The 18,504-nt window shown below is 34.8% G+C and overlaps 1 protein-coding gene across 2 annotated transcripts; it reads right to left on the reverse strand.

Moving 5' to 3' along the window:
* Positions 1–1,808: 1,808 nt before the first annotated feature.
* LOC145594680 (uncharacterized) lies at positions 1,809–16,671 on the reverse strand. 2 transcript variants are annotated; one of them, XR_014102857.1, is made up of 16 exons: positions 16,421–16,671; positions 14,067–14,588; positions 13,745–13,843; positions 13,483–13,535; positions 13,299–13,356; positions 12,330–12,412; positions 11,582–11,659; positions 8,294–8,373; positions 7,439–7,626; positions 6,610–6,684; positions 5,873–5,913; positions 5,175–5,280; positions 3,480–3,562; positions 2,564–2,637; positions 2,248–2,434; positions 1,810–2,168 (listed from the first exon to the last, which is right to left on the reverse strand). XR_014102857.1 is itself a non-coding variant. In XM_081651015.1 (15 exons), the coding sequence occupies exons 1-15, from the start codon at positions 16,592–16,594 to the stop codon at positions 2,325–2,327; spliced, it is 1,824 nt and encodes a 607-aa protein (XP_081507141.1). In that variant the 5' UTR covers positions 16,595–16,671; the 3' UTR covers positions 1,809–2,324. The 2 variants fall into 2 exon arrangements, 1 of the variants encoding a protein (XP_081507141.1); XM_081651015.1 differs by having other exon boundaries at positions 1,809–2,434.
* Between the last annotated feature and the right edge of the window lie 1,833 nt (positions 16,672–18,504).

Consider the following 18,504-nt stretch of genomic DNA (forward strand, 5'->3'; position numbering starts at 1 on the left):
TTCTCTGGAACCCTAGTTTCTCATGGCATCTCCATGGATTCTTCCATGGATGATTCTTGGGTTTACTATTTTAATTCATTGAGGTATTTTATTTCTATTTTCTTGCTTTTTATTATGTTTTATTCCTTAGATCTAGTTTTATTTATTTATTTCATGCTAGAGTAGTTTTATTTCTAGGGTTTGGGAATCCATGTTTATATTATGAATCTTGATTGATAATTTTAATATTTTGATTATTCATATCTCTAATTGATAGTGTTTTTATTGATAATCTTGCAACCTGATCAAGTGTCTGATTAATTCATGTTAATAAGAGTTTGAATCAAAAGATCTTACTTTTAGAGGCTTCCCTACAATTAGCAATTCTGATTATGTTAGCGACCGAACTACATATGTTGAATTGAGAGCGTTAAGACCCGACCGTAGGCTTAACAATTGCTCTATATAATTGATTGACTGAATTATTATTGGTATTTGATAGATTCAGAACTATAAACATGGTGAACCATGATCCTAGGTATTTTTATTAATTGTTTTATTTCCTATTTTAATTTAGACTACTTTTCAATTCCAATTTCGTGACATAGTTTAGTTTCTCCATACCTTAGAAGTTAGATTGAATAGCCATCTCTCCGTGGATTCGACCCTACTTATCCTACTACATTGTTAGTTGGTTTTGTTAGGAATTTATTTTTGACAGGTGTACGACAACCTATCAATTATGGAAGGAAAGTTGAAGCTTCATTGAAATATTAATGTCTAATTTGATGACTGAATAGTGACTAAGCGATAGATTGACAAGTTTGATTGATCACATTGATCAATTGAGACTCCATCTAGAAAAAAAGACAAGCTCATAATCAAGATTTTTAAGTTATGTTATGCAAATAAGCAAACATGATAAGCAAATACAGGTAACAAATATTTAATGGTTGTTCATGATAAGTTAATTAACAATTTGAATTGCTATTTGACGCCATAAATATACTTAAGCTGACATTATTAATGACCATGTTACCCTTACTTTCAAATGTTATTACATCCTCACCCATATTTACCTTCAAACTACAAGTTCAAACCACCACACTACAACACCTACACAGACACCACCACTAATACCCCGACCATCGTCACCACCACTAACACCACACCGTTGAATGTTAATAAAAATTATAGACGTCTGTGTGAGATGTCAAAACCACGATAAACACATCTCCTACAGATCTCTATCCGTGGTAGGGACATCTCCCTTACATAGTAGGGACATCTCTAACACATATTAGATGCAAAATTATTAATTTTGACTAATCATGAAAATTCGACTTGGATACAAAACATTAATTTTGATTAATTGACTAATTTTAACTAATTGATTCCAAAATATTAAAAAAAAGGAATTTTAAAAAAATTCAGAGACATCTCCGACATATGTCTTTACCAACGGAAGAACATCTATAACAGATGTCCCCCATGTGGTGGAGACATCTGTAGGAACATCTCTAACGTGGTAGAACATCTCCGACAGATGTCTCCACCATGGAAGGGACATCTTCGACAGATGTCTCCACCGTGGAAGGGACATCTCCGCCAGATGTCTCCACCACGTTGAGGACATCTCTGATAGACGTTTGTAACCAACACAAAAATATAAAAAAATTACTTGTGCTTTCCCCCGTAGTTGTTGTCGTTTAGGTTGTGATGGTGTTGTAGTTGGTGGTGGCTTGGTGAATAGTGTGAAGAAGATGGTGGTGTATGAGGTAGATTGAATTAGGGGGAAGGGATAATTTATAAGGATATGTTAGTCATTTATAATATCGCCCTGAATATTTTTATTTCGTCAAATAGTAACTCTCTTAACAAAAAAAACCTACATATAAATATAAATTTGAAATAACTAATTCAAATCTTAGTCAAACCGAATATTTGATTATGCCTATACTGTTATAGTATTATTTACACCTATGTAACATCAATTCGAACCACAAACTCATTTTATTGATTTGCTACTAAAGTTGAGTTAGGGGACTCGTACTTCCAGCCTCGGTCATTCTCTTTACAGATTCGATAAACAAAGGTTTGCAGACCCCCAAGTGATGTTACGGTAGGTGGATTGTGAGAGAAGTGCCAAGGAAAGATTTGTGGCTAAAAACACCAGTAAATCTGTCAGTCTGTCACATACATCCAAAGAAAACACATTTAGTTTGCAGTAATATATACAAGTAGAAAAAACTTCTTTGATATCAGAACCTTTGATAACCGTCCATTGTCTCTGAAAAAAGGATCATCACCAGGCATGAACTCTTGTGAAGTTGTCACTAACACCATCAACGTGACCTCACCGAGTTGTAGATAGATATATATTTTCCAGCTGCATTATTCCAACTGTTGTCGATTTGCATAATCTTCATTACAAGCTTTTGCCATTCATCTGGCTCTACACGAAGTAGAAAAAGTCTGAGCATTTATGATAGAACTAAGCTCGGGTACAGATTCAAGGAAAAAGAATGAAATGAGTCTTTGACATAAAAGAAAAGGCAAGAACTAAGAAAGTGTATGAGCTTACTATCTGAATAGAATGTAAATGCACGATCCATAGCTGAACTCAATGACTTTTCATCAATCCCTTCAAACACAAATCTTGGGAAGAGAGCAAATAAAGGTTATCAACCATCATTAAAGCCTAACCTTTTCCATTATCACAAAAGAATGATGATTACCAGGTAATGAAAACAAACATCTTAGTTAAAACCTAAATTTAGGTCTTATAATGCTGTATACATGTTGATGCACTCAAACAATAAACTGTATAAATTAATTAGAACAACTTTTTGAATAGTTAAGATTAGCATAGTTTCATACAATGATCTAGAAGGTCTTTTACTCTCAATGCCTGTCCAGTATAAGACGGTGAGAGTTCAGGGAAATTTTGCAAGAATAAGTGTCTTTAGCAATTATCTAAAGCGGTTGAATGTATTGGAACATCATCATAGAGTGCTAACAGAATCAGGCAACTCCAACCATTTTAGTTCAGATTGGAGCAAACGTTACCATCCATTGAAGCTTCATCAATAGAAACTTACTCCCAATTATTCTGAACATTCCATTTGTGATAGAAAAGCAACTTTCTTGGACATTTGATTTGGATATTAGTCCATATTACAATTAAATTCAGTCTATTAAATTAATTAGGAAAATTTTGTTCAAAGCACAAACTAGTGGTTTCTTTGTAGGAGGGGGTGATGGAAGAGTTAGCAGCTTAAAAAAATTCTGATGATATCAAGCTTCCTGTTATGGACTAAGGACCCTCCCTTCACACACTTATACCAGCCATTCATCAACAAAATCATTGTTCAAAGAAACTGATAAAATCACATTAAATTATAGTGTGTGCAACAAGAATTCACATAGAATCAAACATGAGATACAACCAGTTCAACATCATAAAAAATTAATTACAGATAGATGAGTTAGTAGATTACCCATTTGACACCTCATGTTTAGACTGATCATCCATATCAAATACCGTATCTGCAAGACCACCTGTTCTCCTCACAATAGGAACCTGAATTGATGGGACGACGTGTCATGGAAGTTCACAAGTTTAGAAGTCCTCTGGAATAGTAATGACACAAAAGTAGAGGTACACAATGTACACATCGATATATTCTTATATACCATTCCAAGAGCCCCATAATAGAACAGCACTGATAGGCCTCCTCCAAAGATCCTATCATCCTTACTTTCCTCAACCACCTCAAAGTACCCAAAGGTATAGCATCAAAGAAGCTGATTCTCTCCAATGCTAACATGAATTCAAAGATTATTTTAAAATGCTAATAGCCTATAGCTCATTTAATTTGCTCTATTCTCAATCCACAAACTCCACAACTAATGCCTCTGTCTTTCTAATTTACTCAAAGTTCAATATGACACTTCACACACCCGTCTTTTGTGCTCTTGCACGAGGAAGAATATAGTCATGTGGGATCTTGTTAGATTCAATTCGATAATTTATTTTCAAACTATCAACTTATTATCATATTCAACTATATATAATTAAATAAATTAATGCTCAAAGTTAGCCTAAGGCCCTAAGAGAGAGAGAGAGAGAAAAAAAAAAAAAAAAGAAAGAAAAAACAAAAAACAGAAAAAAAGACAATTTGATCCCACCAAGCAGGACAAATTCCAAGGACACGAATGCGCAATTTGCTTTGGTTTGAATCATTTTTTCTACCAGTAATATAGGCCCGGGTCGGACATCCAATTGCTTTGATTTGAATTATTCAGTCAAACTGAGTAAATATATATAATAAAAGAGAGAGTGACACAAAAATGTGAGATCTTGTTAAATTCAATTCGATACTACTTTCAAACTATCAACTTATTATTATAATTTATTTATAAATAATTATAAATATTAATGGTCAAAGTTGTGCGTTGATAAACATGATATAAAAGGGAGTATGACACAAAATAAAACAAGTAAAGAGTGAATTTACCCTTTTAAGGGCTCGGACTATCTCATACAATTTGTGACAAGGAAAGTAACTTGTTTTAAATGGTTTGCAAGTACCAATAGGAAAAGTAACAAGAAATCCAGTAGAAGACTCTAGATCCACACCCTTTTCCTAGGATCTAAACACCCGAGAAGTAGTTGGGATTCTAGCTTAGGCATTTGTCTTTGAGCCTATATTCCTCTGGTCTAGACTCCAGAGCGATGTAAAGTATGGACTTAGAGAATATTGGGACTTTGGGAGCCTTAGCCTTAGCAGGAATAAAATTATCCTACAGAAGGCCTAGCACCCTAGAGAGGTTAGTCCATAGTTGTCGTCATTCTTTCATACATCATGCAAGAGAAACCTAATTCAGAAACCTGGAATAACCACTTGTATTTTAATTAAAAAATCTAACACTGAGCCATGACCTTCCAGAATCAGAAGTGAACACTGAACAACGAAAAGAAAGCATTTTTTCTCCAATTTTAGTATAATGGGGACTTAATAGGGTCATAATGTCAAGTTGAGTTAGATGCTACTGTTTCTCAGGATGGAAACAAATGAAATTCAAGTTGGGACATGCAATGTATATCAATTCTTCCAGCTCCTGAGGTACAATATATCAAATAACAGGTCTTTAGCCAAGATAAAGAGACACTTATATTCATAGAAACATACCGCTCCATAACGCATACCAATCATCTGAGCAAGGCCACAAGGCTCATATATGGAAGGAACTAAGACCATATCTGCAGCTGCATAGAGCATATGTGACAACTCCTCACTGCAAGACAAACAAACCAAACAGCTGTAAGCGCCTGGATTTTGTACCAACAGGCAAAATCCACGTAGGATAATAATTTGCAACGTATGTTACTCGGACTCGGGTGCTCAAGTTTAACACAGATACGTGTCCGACTCAGCTATTTTGTGAAAATTTTCCATGAATTTGAACTAAAAAGGAAGTTTCTTAAATGTCCCACCCACGTTCGAGTGTCGAGGGTCTAACACAAGTACTTGAGGAGTTGAGGTTGAGGTGAAATGAAGAGTCAAAACATCTAAGAAAATTGCAACTACATAAATGATCAGATAAAATTGAGCATCCAACAAAACATCCTCATCTATGTGCTTGCACTCATTCTATTCGTCAACACCTGATCAACACTTTGGTGGAAAAATATTCCGTTCAGTTTAAATGGTATTTTCTACTCACATAAAACTCTTGAGGCTCTCTTCCATTTAAGCCACCCAACATTCATACGATGAACAACATTAATAATCAATCTCAATTGGCCCCTATAATCCAAAATGCCCTTTCCCCTCTCAAGTTATGAACAAGAATGTGAATTTAAATTTCACCATCATTGTAAAATTACCTATAAATCAGAAGGATCCGAATGCTAGGACCTTGGTTATGCTGCAAAGGGAAGGATAAAACTAGTTAGCTCCTTATATACTTAACATTCCATGTGAAATTTCAAGGCTAAGGAATCTTTAAAAGGGAAGTGCAGATAAGATTAAACAGTGGACTCTAAACATTACATATGACTACAATAAACAGCATGTTATCATCTCTTCAGTAATGTTACTGTTTCACCCGATATCATTCCTTTTTCTATCCCTTAAATAAAGTTGTGACACCAACTTAAACAATGCAAAAGAACTAGCACATATCCGTATGAGTCTTAGAAATACAAGAGAACAACAAATTTAAAAGAAGTGCAATTTACAAAAGGTATTTTCCAACAGAATAGTACAAAAGTACATACATGACGTAAAGAAAACAACCACTCAATGAAAACTGTAAGAAGTATGTAGCAATGTAAAGAAAACGAAAGAGAAGTTTGCAATGGCATAGCCCAGTTTAAGGTAAAAGAACAGCCACTTTTCTCATTCCTGATTCTCAACATCATCAACAAAAATTAATAATCCTAGCAACTTCACACACATAAGTTTCATAAACAAGACCACATAAAGGATGTTTAAAAATAACATATCATGGTCCGACTGAATTAATTACAGAGTAAGCTTGTTTCACTATTCGGTTATTTCAAATTAATATTCAATTTTTAGAAAATCCAGAGCATGACTTTCAAGTGATTGTGGTCATTACCAAAGTCACAAGGCTTTCAAATTCCTTTTCCACTTGACCATTTGAAGCTCTTCCCAGCACAACCATCTGTCCACCCTATAAAATAAGATTCAATCAACATTCACATTTAATACTGTAAAGTTGTCTTATGAGTTTATGAGGTAGCCAAGAGTTCAAATATAAGAGAAAATAGATACTGAACAAACAGTCATGCAAAGAAATACTTGTCGTTTAAACACGAAGGTCATAAGAACAAAGATTCAAACGGCAGAACAAATGAAGATGTTTTGGTTCAAACACCTGACACCCCTCAACAATTTCAACTACCCCCAACTTACAAAAAAAGAATCCAAATAGAAACAACTACAAGATCCCTGGAGGGCAGACACCATACAACTTGATACTACATTATAAATTCAGAACAGCAAACACGCAGATATTCTGGAAGGCCTTTACATCGAATATACATATCTTATGAGGAGATATAACTTAACCTTTGCAACAAGAATGTACAGGTTGATTAAAAGGACTAGCACAAAATATGAATTCAATTCACAATGTACAGTTGTCCATAATTTGGGTTGAATAATTAATAAGTCAAATACACAAAATCTAAGTCATACTGTCATAACGATCAATAATAAGAGGGTTTTGGTTTGGTAACTAATAGCAAGAATAGCCTTTGACCTGTGCTACAAACTGTTTTACAAGCTCAAAGTCTTTGTACATCTTTGCACAAAGGTCAACAGGACAGCTAGAGAAGAGAGGTCTCATTGAACAGATGAAATGCAACAATGCAACAACCAATAAATGCATTATAAAGAAACAATAGTGAGGTAGTAAGACTTACAAGTTCTTCAACATGTTTAATAGCATGGCGGATCAAATGAAGACCTTTCTGAGCAACCAAACGTGTGATGCAGACAACCAATGGTATCTTTCCTTTCACATGAGTACCAGATCCAACAGATTTAATGGGCAACCCAAGTCCTTTTTGGACATACTCTTTGCATATGGTCTTCCCAGCAAGACTTTGTGCTGCCAAATAAATCAAACATATTCATCAGAGACGAAGAGTATTAAGAAAAAGGTTAACAGTTCTCCAATTCATTTTACCCTGCAAAGTCTTAAAGCTACACCTTCTTCACGATGATTTTTTTAGCAATTAGCACATGATTTCATATTTGTAAGGAATTGCTCTACCCCCCTTGGTAGTGAACTAGTGCCAACATGTAAAAAAAACAGAAGATAGCTGCAAGTAGGACTTCTATGATCAAAGTAGCAACAAAGAAGTGACAAGAGTCAGCATCTAAATTAAAGTCGGTGTCTTTACTTTTACTTTTCTTTCTACATTAATTTTTTTCAGTAATTCAACAAAGAAATATGATTATGAATGGACCAAAGTCTAAAAAAGAGTTCAATGATCGTATTCTTTTTCCTATACAACCTCTTTGATAGGTTATCCTGATCCTTACCCCCCCCCCCCCCCCCCAAAAAAAAAAAAAAAAAAAAAAAAAAAAAACCCCGCCGCAGACACCTTCTCTTCACAATTTCAAGTAACCACACATCAACAACAAATGGTAACCACCTTGTTTTGAAGGAAGGGAAAAGACGACCAATGGTCAAGAACCATGCAATAATTTCACTCTTTTGGGTAGAGGAGAAGAGGATACTAGAGAGAGGACCCCATGTTTTTACTTATTACCATCAAACTTAGCTGGCAGGAAAGGATCAGTGGCAGGGTTCCACAAGGAAGTATCTATGCCATTTAAAACACCATTGTACCTGCAGAAGGATAAAAACATTGAGATGTAAGCCAGGAAAGACAATTATAAACACGCTAATTAATGAGTATTCCAAAAGGTACAAGTACTAACAGAAGTGCATTGCAGAAATCATGAACCATGGAATGACGAACCATTCATCTAATCAACCCCCTCCCCCTCCCCCTCCCCCCTTCCCAAAAAAAATGGAAAAGGCAAATTAATACATGAATGTGGTACATTTTGGCCTACTGAGATAATACTAGATACCAAAATGTTTCCCTGTATCCAATCTTGTACTACAAATTACTCTCACCGTTTTCTTTTACCATAAATCCACCTCAACATACGTAACTCCACTATTCCTGTCTTCGTATATGATCCTTCCTGAATGCAACATTCTGACCTATGTATCAACGCTGGTGGGGCATCCAATAGAATTTTTCTTTAGCTCCAAAGGCATGATAAGGTCACAAAATACCGTGTTGCTTCCCATTTGAGTCAACCAGACTTAATCATGTGGGTTACATGACTTACATCTTTGACAATTTCTCCACTTTTACATAATTGACACAAGGTATTAAAAACACTCGCTCATGGGAACTTCCTTGCCATCCAATGTTACAAATCCCCACCCATCTTCCACGTAGTGTTAGAAACTACATTCCATGTACACCTCCAGCTTAGCCTAAACCTCTTAAATTTTTAGTCCTACATTCCGTCAGTGAGACTCTTGCCTTGATAGAGGAGGGAGGATTGCCGTAGGCTTGTGACAGCTAGCGTAAAAACCCCATCACATCTCATAATCATGAACCTTGATGATCTTTGCCTCACCTTATATTTATTTGGAGTTCATGTGTGTTTGTTTTATCCCTTATGTCCTTCGGGGCTCATGTTCTTTTGTTTAAGCCTTGTGTTCTTTGGAATTCATGTTCTTTTATTTTAGCACTTCATGTTTTTTGGGTTCATGTTTAATTATTTTTATAAATCCTCTATTGATTACAAAGGAGCACGCGTTTTATGTTTATGGGGATGTTGTTTTTGAATGGATGCACACTGTGTGCACTGTATAACCACCTCCGCCATCCGATTATTACTTAAAATGAGCTTGGTCTTATGAAAATATTAAAGAATTAAGCTAGGATCGGATTAGGTTTAAACTTAGCTTAATTGATTAATAATGGGTTTTAAGTAGAGCTGTCAAAAGCTGACCCGACCCGAAATACTGACCCTAACCCGACCCTAACCCGTCTAAGCCCGAAAAAAATAGTGACCCGAACCCAACCTAACCTGAAACCAACCCTAGACCCGAGTTGACCCTAGCATTTGAGACCCGAACCCGACCATGAACCGACCTAGCGAGGACCCGACCCGAATGTGACCTGTAAATTATTACCCTGAACCGAACCCGACTTGAACCCGAGAATGACCCAAACCCGATTTAACCCGTCAAAATACGAATTCAACCCGACCTGTTACTAACCTGACCCGAGGTCAACCCGACCCGTTCCTAACCCGACTCGAATTTAAACCCGACCTGGTACAAACCCGACACAAAATCAACCCGACTTGTTATTGACCGGACCCAAATTCAACCCGATTTGTTATTGACCCGACCCGAATTTAAACTCGACCTATTACTAACCCCAATTTTAGGATTTAGGAGTTTTTACGATAAAAAGAGTACTCCACTATTGAGTTTCAGGCTTTTTTTCAATTTATTAACATGGATTCCTTGCATATGAGCTTCGTGGTGTATTGCTTGCAAGTGAATTATTGGTCTTTGCCTCTTTGGAGATTATAGTCATTATCAATTTATCATGCATACTCATGTCCAACTATATTTTTCTCTTTAAGTTGTTGGTTTCTTGAACTAATTGCATGTGAATTATTGGTCTTAGGAAATTATTGTCATTTTCATGCATATTCATGTCCATATCTTTCCCTAAGCAGTAGTGATAGAAAACCTGAACAAAAATTTGCTCTTCTATCTTGCCTCCTCTACATTTCTAGTGTTTGTTATCGCATAATAAACAATGGGGAAGAATGAAGAATCTATGGCGCATATTTGTTTACTTATTTTCTGCTGTCAAAGCAGTCACTTACAAGAGTTTTTGTTAAAAAATGATGCCTTTGAAATTTGAGGTGTAAAATAACAATTTTCTTATTTCTGAAATCATTATATTACTGAAACTATGTTTTTCTCTTTAGGCTAAAATTGGGAGCTTAGAACAACAGCTAAATGAGGCCCTTGGAAATGACCCGACTCATACCCGATAATGACCCGACTTGGAAACGACCCGACTTGATTATAACCCGCAAATTATTGACTTGAACCGAACCCGACTCGAACCCGATAATGACCCGACCTGATTATAACCCGAAAATAATTGACTTGAACCGAACCCGACTCAAACCCGAACATGACCCTAACTCATTTAAACCCGTAAAAACCCGAATTTAACCCGACTAGTTTTTCACCCGACCCGAATGTAAGTATGTAACCCGACCTTTTATTGACCCAACCTAAACCTGACTCGAACCCGAAAAGATGTATGACCCGACGTGACCTGACTCAAGCATGACCCAACCCGAACCCGACCCACATAGATCTTGACATTAACCCGTATTGACCCGACCCGAGATGACCCGACTCAAACCCGACCCATTTACCCGAATTGACAGCTCTAGTTTTAAGTAGCACTATTTGGAATTTGGATTGGGTCTCTTGAAAATCAAGCAAAATTTCAATACAAAACTAAGTTCATACTGGTTAAGACTAAATCTAAGTCTATTCCATTCAAATTTACACCCTTAAAAGGAAAGGCTAATGCTAATGATGACCATCATATAATACTTTTAGAGTATTTACTAATAATTTAATTTATATTATAAGGATATGGTGTTTGACATTAATTGTTCTTAAGAATGAAGGAAGTTAATGATTGTGTCAGTGTGTCTCCATTGTTCTTTAGAAAAGTATGTGTTCACGCCTAGAAGAATATATCACCAAGTTTACATTGTTGTAAACCTTGTTTCTCCCAAATTTTAATAAAACTTCTAACACATCTCAAATTTATTATCTATGTTCATAAAAAGAAAATATACTCGTATCAGTTAAACCTGGGAAGAATAAAGGGAACACGCTGAACAAGGACTTGACAGATGCATGAAACAGCTGCACAACAAAGATATAACTAAAGACGTTGATGAAACACTGGAAAACTTACTTGTCACGATACTTGATCAGAATACTTGAAAGCCAACCGGAGCCGAGTGTTTCCTTCAGATAGGATGGTGAGACTGTACTGAAAAGGAGGGGGCAAAAATCAAGCACTTTATCAAGGAAACTATTCCAATAACAATTTCACTACAATACATAAAAACTCTTCCTGCATTCATCATTATTCTAACACTTCTCACACTCTCTGAACCATCATGAAACTCACTAAGCTAAAAGTCATTCCATGTCAAAAAGACATAAAATGGAAATTTATGCCTAAGAGCCACCCAACTTTAGCCAAAAAAATGTAACTCCTACTACATATATGATCAAAATTGGTATATGAACCAAAGAAAAATCTTTACCAAATCATGCAGATTTAGGATCCAAGGATGGGAAAAAAGGAAGCCGTAATGTAGAATTCCCAACAAGATCTAGTTAGATATACCTGCTGTAACATCGGCCTCATATTTCTCTTTTAAGTGATAATTACTTTTATAGAACTAAAAGTAAAGCAATCAGTTCAAATGTCATGCAAACAAAAATTCTCATATCAATGGCAATTCTCAATGAATACATGAGGATATATTTCTAGGCCATCAATAGGTGTGAATTGTGTCCAGTTGTCCACTGCACCATGGAACTATTCTGATGATAACTGAATTATAAGAAACTAGAATGCTTAAACCTCCGCAATGAATTTTTTTTTAAAAAAAATGTCAAGCATTTCATATTTTACAAACTAAGCTACTTACACAACTGCATTGCTGTACACAATACCCCCTTTGAGTAAGCTCAGCCTCTCTGGATTGTGTCCAATAGTTCTGTCATCCACCGCCTGCAATAATGAGGAGGAAAGAGTTTCAATTTGTTTTGTTAGAAGCAAATTAACACGAGGTTTCACACAAGCACAATAATAATGGAGAAACTACATGATACATATTCAGTTACTAATCTAGTTCTATGTATCAATTGGGCACAGTAAACAAATGGATGAAACTTCACCTCCATCAGGAAGTCCCTTTCAATATAATATTAGCACTACTGCTATCATTAATTAAGGATATACTAATTATAATAGCAGTATATGTAAATATTTAATTTTGAAATTTAAAAAATAGAACAAAATAATAATAAAAATAAGCAAATCTTACAAGTAGTTTTGCAAGTAGTATTCAACTGATATTAAAAACTATGATCTAACGTCTTTTGATATTTTGCAGTGATTTATGTAAATTTTAATCTTGTTACACAATGGTGGTGTGTTATTATATTAATACAAAAATAACTTTGTCCCTAAAATAAAAATTATTACTCTATAATTTATATGACTGATTTGATTATTATCAATATCACAGTTAATATCTGAGCTAGCTGATGATAATAATAATTATAAGAATAGTAATCTTGTAATAATTACTATGAGATATATATTCTGAAACAAAGTCCGAATCATCTGATTTCTGCTAATTAGCTGAATTAATCTTATAATCTTATCGCTTAATCAGTATGGTCTCAAAAGATTTTATTATTGAAATTTGGTTTGATCCAATCTGTTAGTAATAAGATTCTAAACTAAGATGATTAACATAGCCTAAATATGCATCTATTATCAAACACAGTTGACGAGCCAACAAAGTAAAAACTCTTTATACTGACTCAGCTCTAATAATGCATGATACACTTTTTATGGGAATCTAAACTACTGTAAACACAATATTCACCTTGTCAGTAGTAGCATAAACATCTCCATCAAGACCGGACTTCCCAAATTGCTCTTTGCTGCCAATATGAACATATAAACACAGTAAGACATCAAAGAGATATTAACAAAGCTATAATCAATAAAATTGTTATGAATACAGTTGGCCCTCACTGCTATAACTACATAAGGGTATAATGGCATACCCACATTCTCCATAATGCTCCATGTTGTGGATTGTCAATACTATTCTTGGTTTCTGAAAAATAAAACACATCAAATGGCAAATATATACAAGATCAACTGAAAAGAAACCCCTCCCCAAAACAAGAAGAAAAAAAAAAGTAAGTAACAAAGTAGAATTTTTGAATTAAATTAAAAGATATATATATATATATACAAAATAAATAATCTCTGTCCTTTATGAAAACTACTCCATAACATACAATAGATAATCTATGTCCTTGCCTTGAGTGAAAGGAGATGATACATATCCCAGTAAAACAAGGATAGTGCACTTGTCTGCCATTCATGTACATGGATTATATCTGGCTGTGTACCAGTCACCTGTCAGAAATCATGACAAAATAGCTAATCAGGACAGCGGAATGAATTCAAATACACCTATGGGCTGCAATATGAAAATACATTTGAATACAAAACTTAACAGTGATTAAATATGAATATGCGATAAGAAATCTCAAGAGACGAGAGATAACTTCAACAAAATTAGACTAGTGTTTTCTCAGAAACTAAGCAAATCAATGAGTCAAATGGTCACTAGACAAACCTGCATGTACTCAAGACAGGCACGACAGAAAAACAAATATGCCTCCAGCTCATCATATGAACCTCCATATATTCTCTGGCCTTTAAAGAATTGGTTGGCTGGTTCAATTAAAATGACAGGGATACCTGAAGCTACAGCACGATATGCTTTAGTTTGAACCCATTTGCCATCATGGTATGAATCATATGTGCAGATTAAGCTGAATTCAGTCATCTGCTGCTTTGGGAGACACTCATAGAATGGAAGCATAATATCCACAGTATGACCGCGCGACAAACATGCACGAGCTAGTCCAGTTACCACATCTCCTAGACCTCCCACTTTAGCTATGGGTGCCATTTCAGCCGTAACATGGATTACATGCATAAGATCTGAATCCTTGTCCACACTCAGAGGAGCTTCTATAGTCACGTCAGATGTAGTAAGGCTACTTTCCCAAAACGGGATTTCGTCATCAGGTGAAGGCCATTCAATGTTTTCTAATGTTAAACCAGGTGATCTAGCCACTCTCAGGGTACCAACCTGCGGATAAAAGAGCCAAAATGACAAAAAAAAAAATCAAACGCCAAAACATGTGAAAATTCATGACCTAAGAAAGAAAAGAGTCGTTTTCAAAAAATACAACCATATTCTCTATTTTACTGAATAATAAGCCCAACTGTAATTTTTTATTATTACACATTCATAAAATTATAAAAATACATCCTCTGAAGTACTTCATAGCAAAATGTTGTTTACACAATAATATTGTACAGATCACAAATTTCATGAATAGTAAGCATGACCTTTAAAAGAAACTATAGTAAATATTTAAAATACAAGGAGGACATGATAAAACATTAAACTAACATAGCCTTTTAATCCTGCAGTAAAGAAGTCATTTTAGACAAACGCCCAAAAAGACCTAAAAATCACTAAAAGATGAAGATTAATTCCCATCACAAATTTTAGATTACTTATACTTTCAAAGTTTAAGTACGCCCTTATCCCATTTCCTTTGGGAAATGGTTCAGATGGATATAGCCACCTTTCTACGTTTCAATCCAAAAACTTTTGCCTCCATAAAAGCTCTATAAAGATACAAGACTCACCAAACACCTCAAGCACCCTAGACCGTCATCCACATATGAAGCTAAGGCCTCCTACAAGTGATGCAATGTCTTTTTCTTACAAGCCAATACGCCATTGCTCCAATCTATCAAATTTAAGACTTGTCACTTCAACCATAGAGGTTGACATGTATTAAATCCACTACCTCCCTTTCATAATATGTATAACATTTACTAAAAAAGGATGCTATACATTATGTGCAACAAATCTTTTCTTTCCTTTTTATAAATGGTCATTTTTCTTTTTTTCTCTCTTCATTACAAGATCTATCTTTCTCTATCCATTTAACACTCACAAACAGATTTTGCTTAAGAGTCTGTGTCAAGACCTTTGTTGCACATAATATGAAGCATAGGTAGTATAACTAGCTGATATTTATAAATTTTCATACTAGTAGCTAAAACAAACACTTATATTTCCATGAATTTCAGGGTGCGTTATTTTCACAAAATTGTCAATCATCTTAACATATTTTAATTACATAATGCATATTAAACATAGGTAGCCCTTATTTTACCTAAATTTACAGACTCTAAACTTATTTCATCGAAACTTCAATCTGAGTTTATTTGAACTTATTAACCAATATTTGAAGTATTCTTACAAGTAGAATTAAGGGTCAAACCAACCTTAGAGCCTCAAGATAGTCCTTTTATCGGCTAATAATTCCCGAGGAAGAAACTATGTAGACAAACCTAACCCTAGTCTTATACGGCCTGAGCATGCCCCTCCTTGATGCCTTACCGCTTCATGGCTAAGTGAATCAAAGTTCTCTTATGATCAACTTTCTTCTATTTCATTCTATTATCACACGAAGGCTTAATTTTATAGTTCAACCTTAGTTAAAATTGGTACAATTTTCACATTCTTACATTCAAAAAATCCATAACATCTCTCCTTATGAAAACACAAATAATAGTATTATGCTCCTCTATCATCATCCAAAATTCAATGTACAATGTCAATCTCTCTTTTCCTATATCCTCTTAGTGTCTTAGTCTTCTTTCAAATATAAATAAAGAAAAATAAATTAAAAAATCTCACAGAATTGAATCTTATACAATAAAAACTGGTGAACTGAATTGACATCTTCCCACGTCAACAAACAATCCCTACATTACAAACTCCCAAAACAATAAAACAGATCATAAAGAACCCCATTACAAATAATCATTGATACATACAAACTACAATAAATTTCCCAAATCACAGTACCAAAATTAAACAAAATTATAAATTTTTACCTGAAGAGGATGATGGATATTGTGAAAAAATGGGAAATTGATGGAAAAGACATCATTTTTCTTGATAAAAGAAGTGAATAATTTCGTGGGTGACTTAGAAATTAGTGGGTTATTGTGAATTAAACTGGAGGAAGAACTCATAATTTTCATAGTCTCTGGTGCCAAAAATAGCATTTAGAGTAAAGAATAATTGAGTTGATTTCAATTGCACTCTCTCTTTGTTGTGTTGTGTATTAATGAATGAAACATTTCAAGGAAATCAAACAAAACTAGGAAAGGTGTATATCCCGTGAACGCTTCCATTTTGGCCAGGTGCATGACGTTGATTTTTTGAAAATGCGGTTAGAGTTAGAAGATCCGCAAATATTTGTTGCATCTGCACTACTCTCTAGCGCATCATATTGGTATATGTTAGACGTACGAGGGGTTTGTCACATTTTATTGTTTTTAATTCTGAAATTTTGCTAGTCGTAGAGCACCTCAAGCATAAATAAGATAGATGCCACCTTGCTTTCTCGAAAAAAAAAAAAAGATAGATTTCATCTTGGAAAACAAAGTTCGTTTATCAAAAGGTTAAAATTGTAATATTACAGGAAGTATCAATTTTAAAGTTGTCCTAAAATGATCAATGTTACCTCAATATAAAGTTACTTGAGTGAAAATAAGGGTTTGTTTTGATTTACTGAAAACAACTGAACTGAACTGAACTGAACTGAACTGAACTGAATCGAGCTGAAATGAATTGTTTATGAGAGAAGGAAACTAGGATTGAACTTAACTGATTGAAGCTGAACTGAACTGAAATGAAATTAAGCTGAACAGAACAGGCCCTACATTCCCTTCAATAAATTAAATTAAATTGATCATTAATACTCTTATACTCGTAAAGTCGTAGTCGTTAGTTCTAGAGAAATTACTTTAAGTTACGACTTCCTAAATCACCGAAAAATAATATTCTAAGGCTACTACATTCCCTTCAATAAATTGTTAATAATTTTTTATACTCGTAGAGTCGTATTGGCAATCCAGTTCAGATCCGACCCTACTCCGCCCCGATCTGAGGTAAAAATTCCGCTCTGAGTTCGAGAAAAAAGTAATTCGAGTTCGACTCCGTTAAAATAATCCGAATCCGAGCCGGAGGAGGATCGGAGTCGGATCCTACAAAAAATCCGAGAAAAAAATCCGACTTCGACAAATGTTCGACTCTGACGGATTATCCGACTCTGACTCCAATAGATAGTGGAATTTTTTGTGGGTCATGGTGGCATTGGGTGTGGGTTGTAAAGGCCCAAATAGCCCAATTTCTCAAATTATATTGAATAACGAAAATTGGAGTCAAAGGTCGGATATTGAAGTCGGAGTCGGAGTCGGATGTCAGATGTTGAATGTCGGAGTCGGATTCAGCCTCCGACTTCCTGTCGGGTCGGAGTCGGATTTAGCATAATCCGCTCCGAGTCCGACCCGTTGCCATCCCTACGTATTAATCGTTAGTTCTAGAGAAATCATTTTAAGTTACGGCTTCCTAAATCACCGAAAAATAATATTCTAACGCTACTACATTCCCTTCAATAAATTAAATTGATCATCAATACTCTTATACTCGTAGAGTTGTAGTCATTTGTTCTAGAGAAATTATTGTAAGTTACGGCTTCCTAAATCACCGAAAAATAATATTCTAAGGCTACTACATTCCCTTCAATGAATTAAATTGATCATTATTACTCTTATACTCGTAGAGTCTTAGTCATCAGTTCTAGAGAAATTATTTTATGTTACGACTTCCTAAATCACGAAAAATAATATTTTAAGCCAATATAGAGACGAGGAATTACAATATATGTTACTCCCTATGCTAATTCTAATGATACTTGATAATTTAATAAGTGACGTGTATGCTATTATGCATGTCTAGGAAGAACTACTGTAGCAATTTTCTAACCTTAACAATAAAATAAAGGATATTTTGTAAATTATCACTCCAAAATGTACCATGTATTGAAAAACCACCCATTTTCTATCTATAACCCTTTCAAAAGCCACAACAAGTGTTACTATTCCAAATTAATAGTGTAATGACGCTTTTA

Source organism: Chenopodium album, chromosome 19, assembly GCF_948465745.1.
Source record: "Chenopodium album chromosome 19, dcCheAlbu1.1, whole genome shotgun sequence".
Taxonomy (NCBI): Eukaryota; Viridiplantae; Streptophyta; class Magnoliopsida; order Caryophyllales; family Amaranthaceae; genus Chenopodium; species Chenopodium album.

Coding starts and splice junctions, on each gene's coding strand:
- LOC145594680 (XM_081651015.1), bottom strand. CDS start 16,594: ATGCTATTTTTGGCACCAGAGACTATGAAAATTATGAGTTCTTCCTCC. Junction 7,627..8,293: donor CCTGCCAGCTAAGTTTGATG/GTAATAAGTAAA, acceptor TTTATTTGGCAG/CACAAAGTCTTGCTGGGAAG. Junction 5,281..5,872: donor CGGATCCTTCTGATTTATAG/GTAATTTTACAA, acceptor TTTGTCTTGCAG/TGAGGAGTTGTCACATATGC.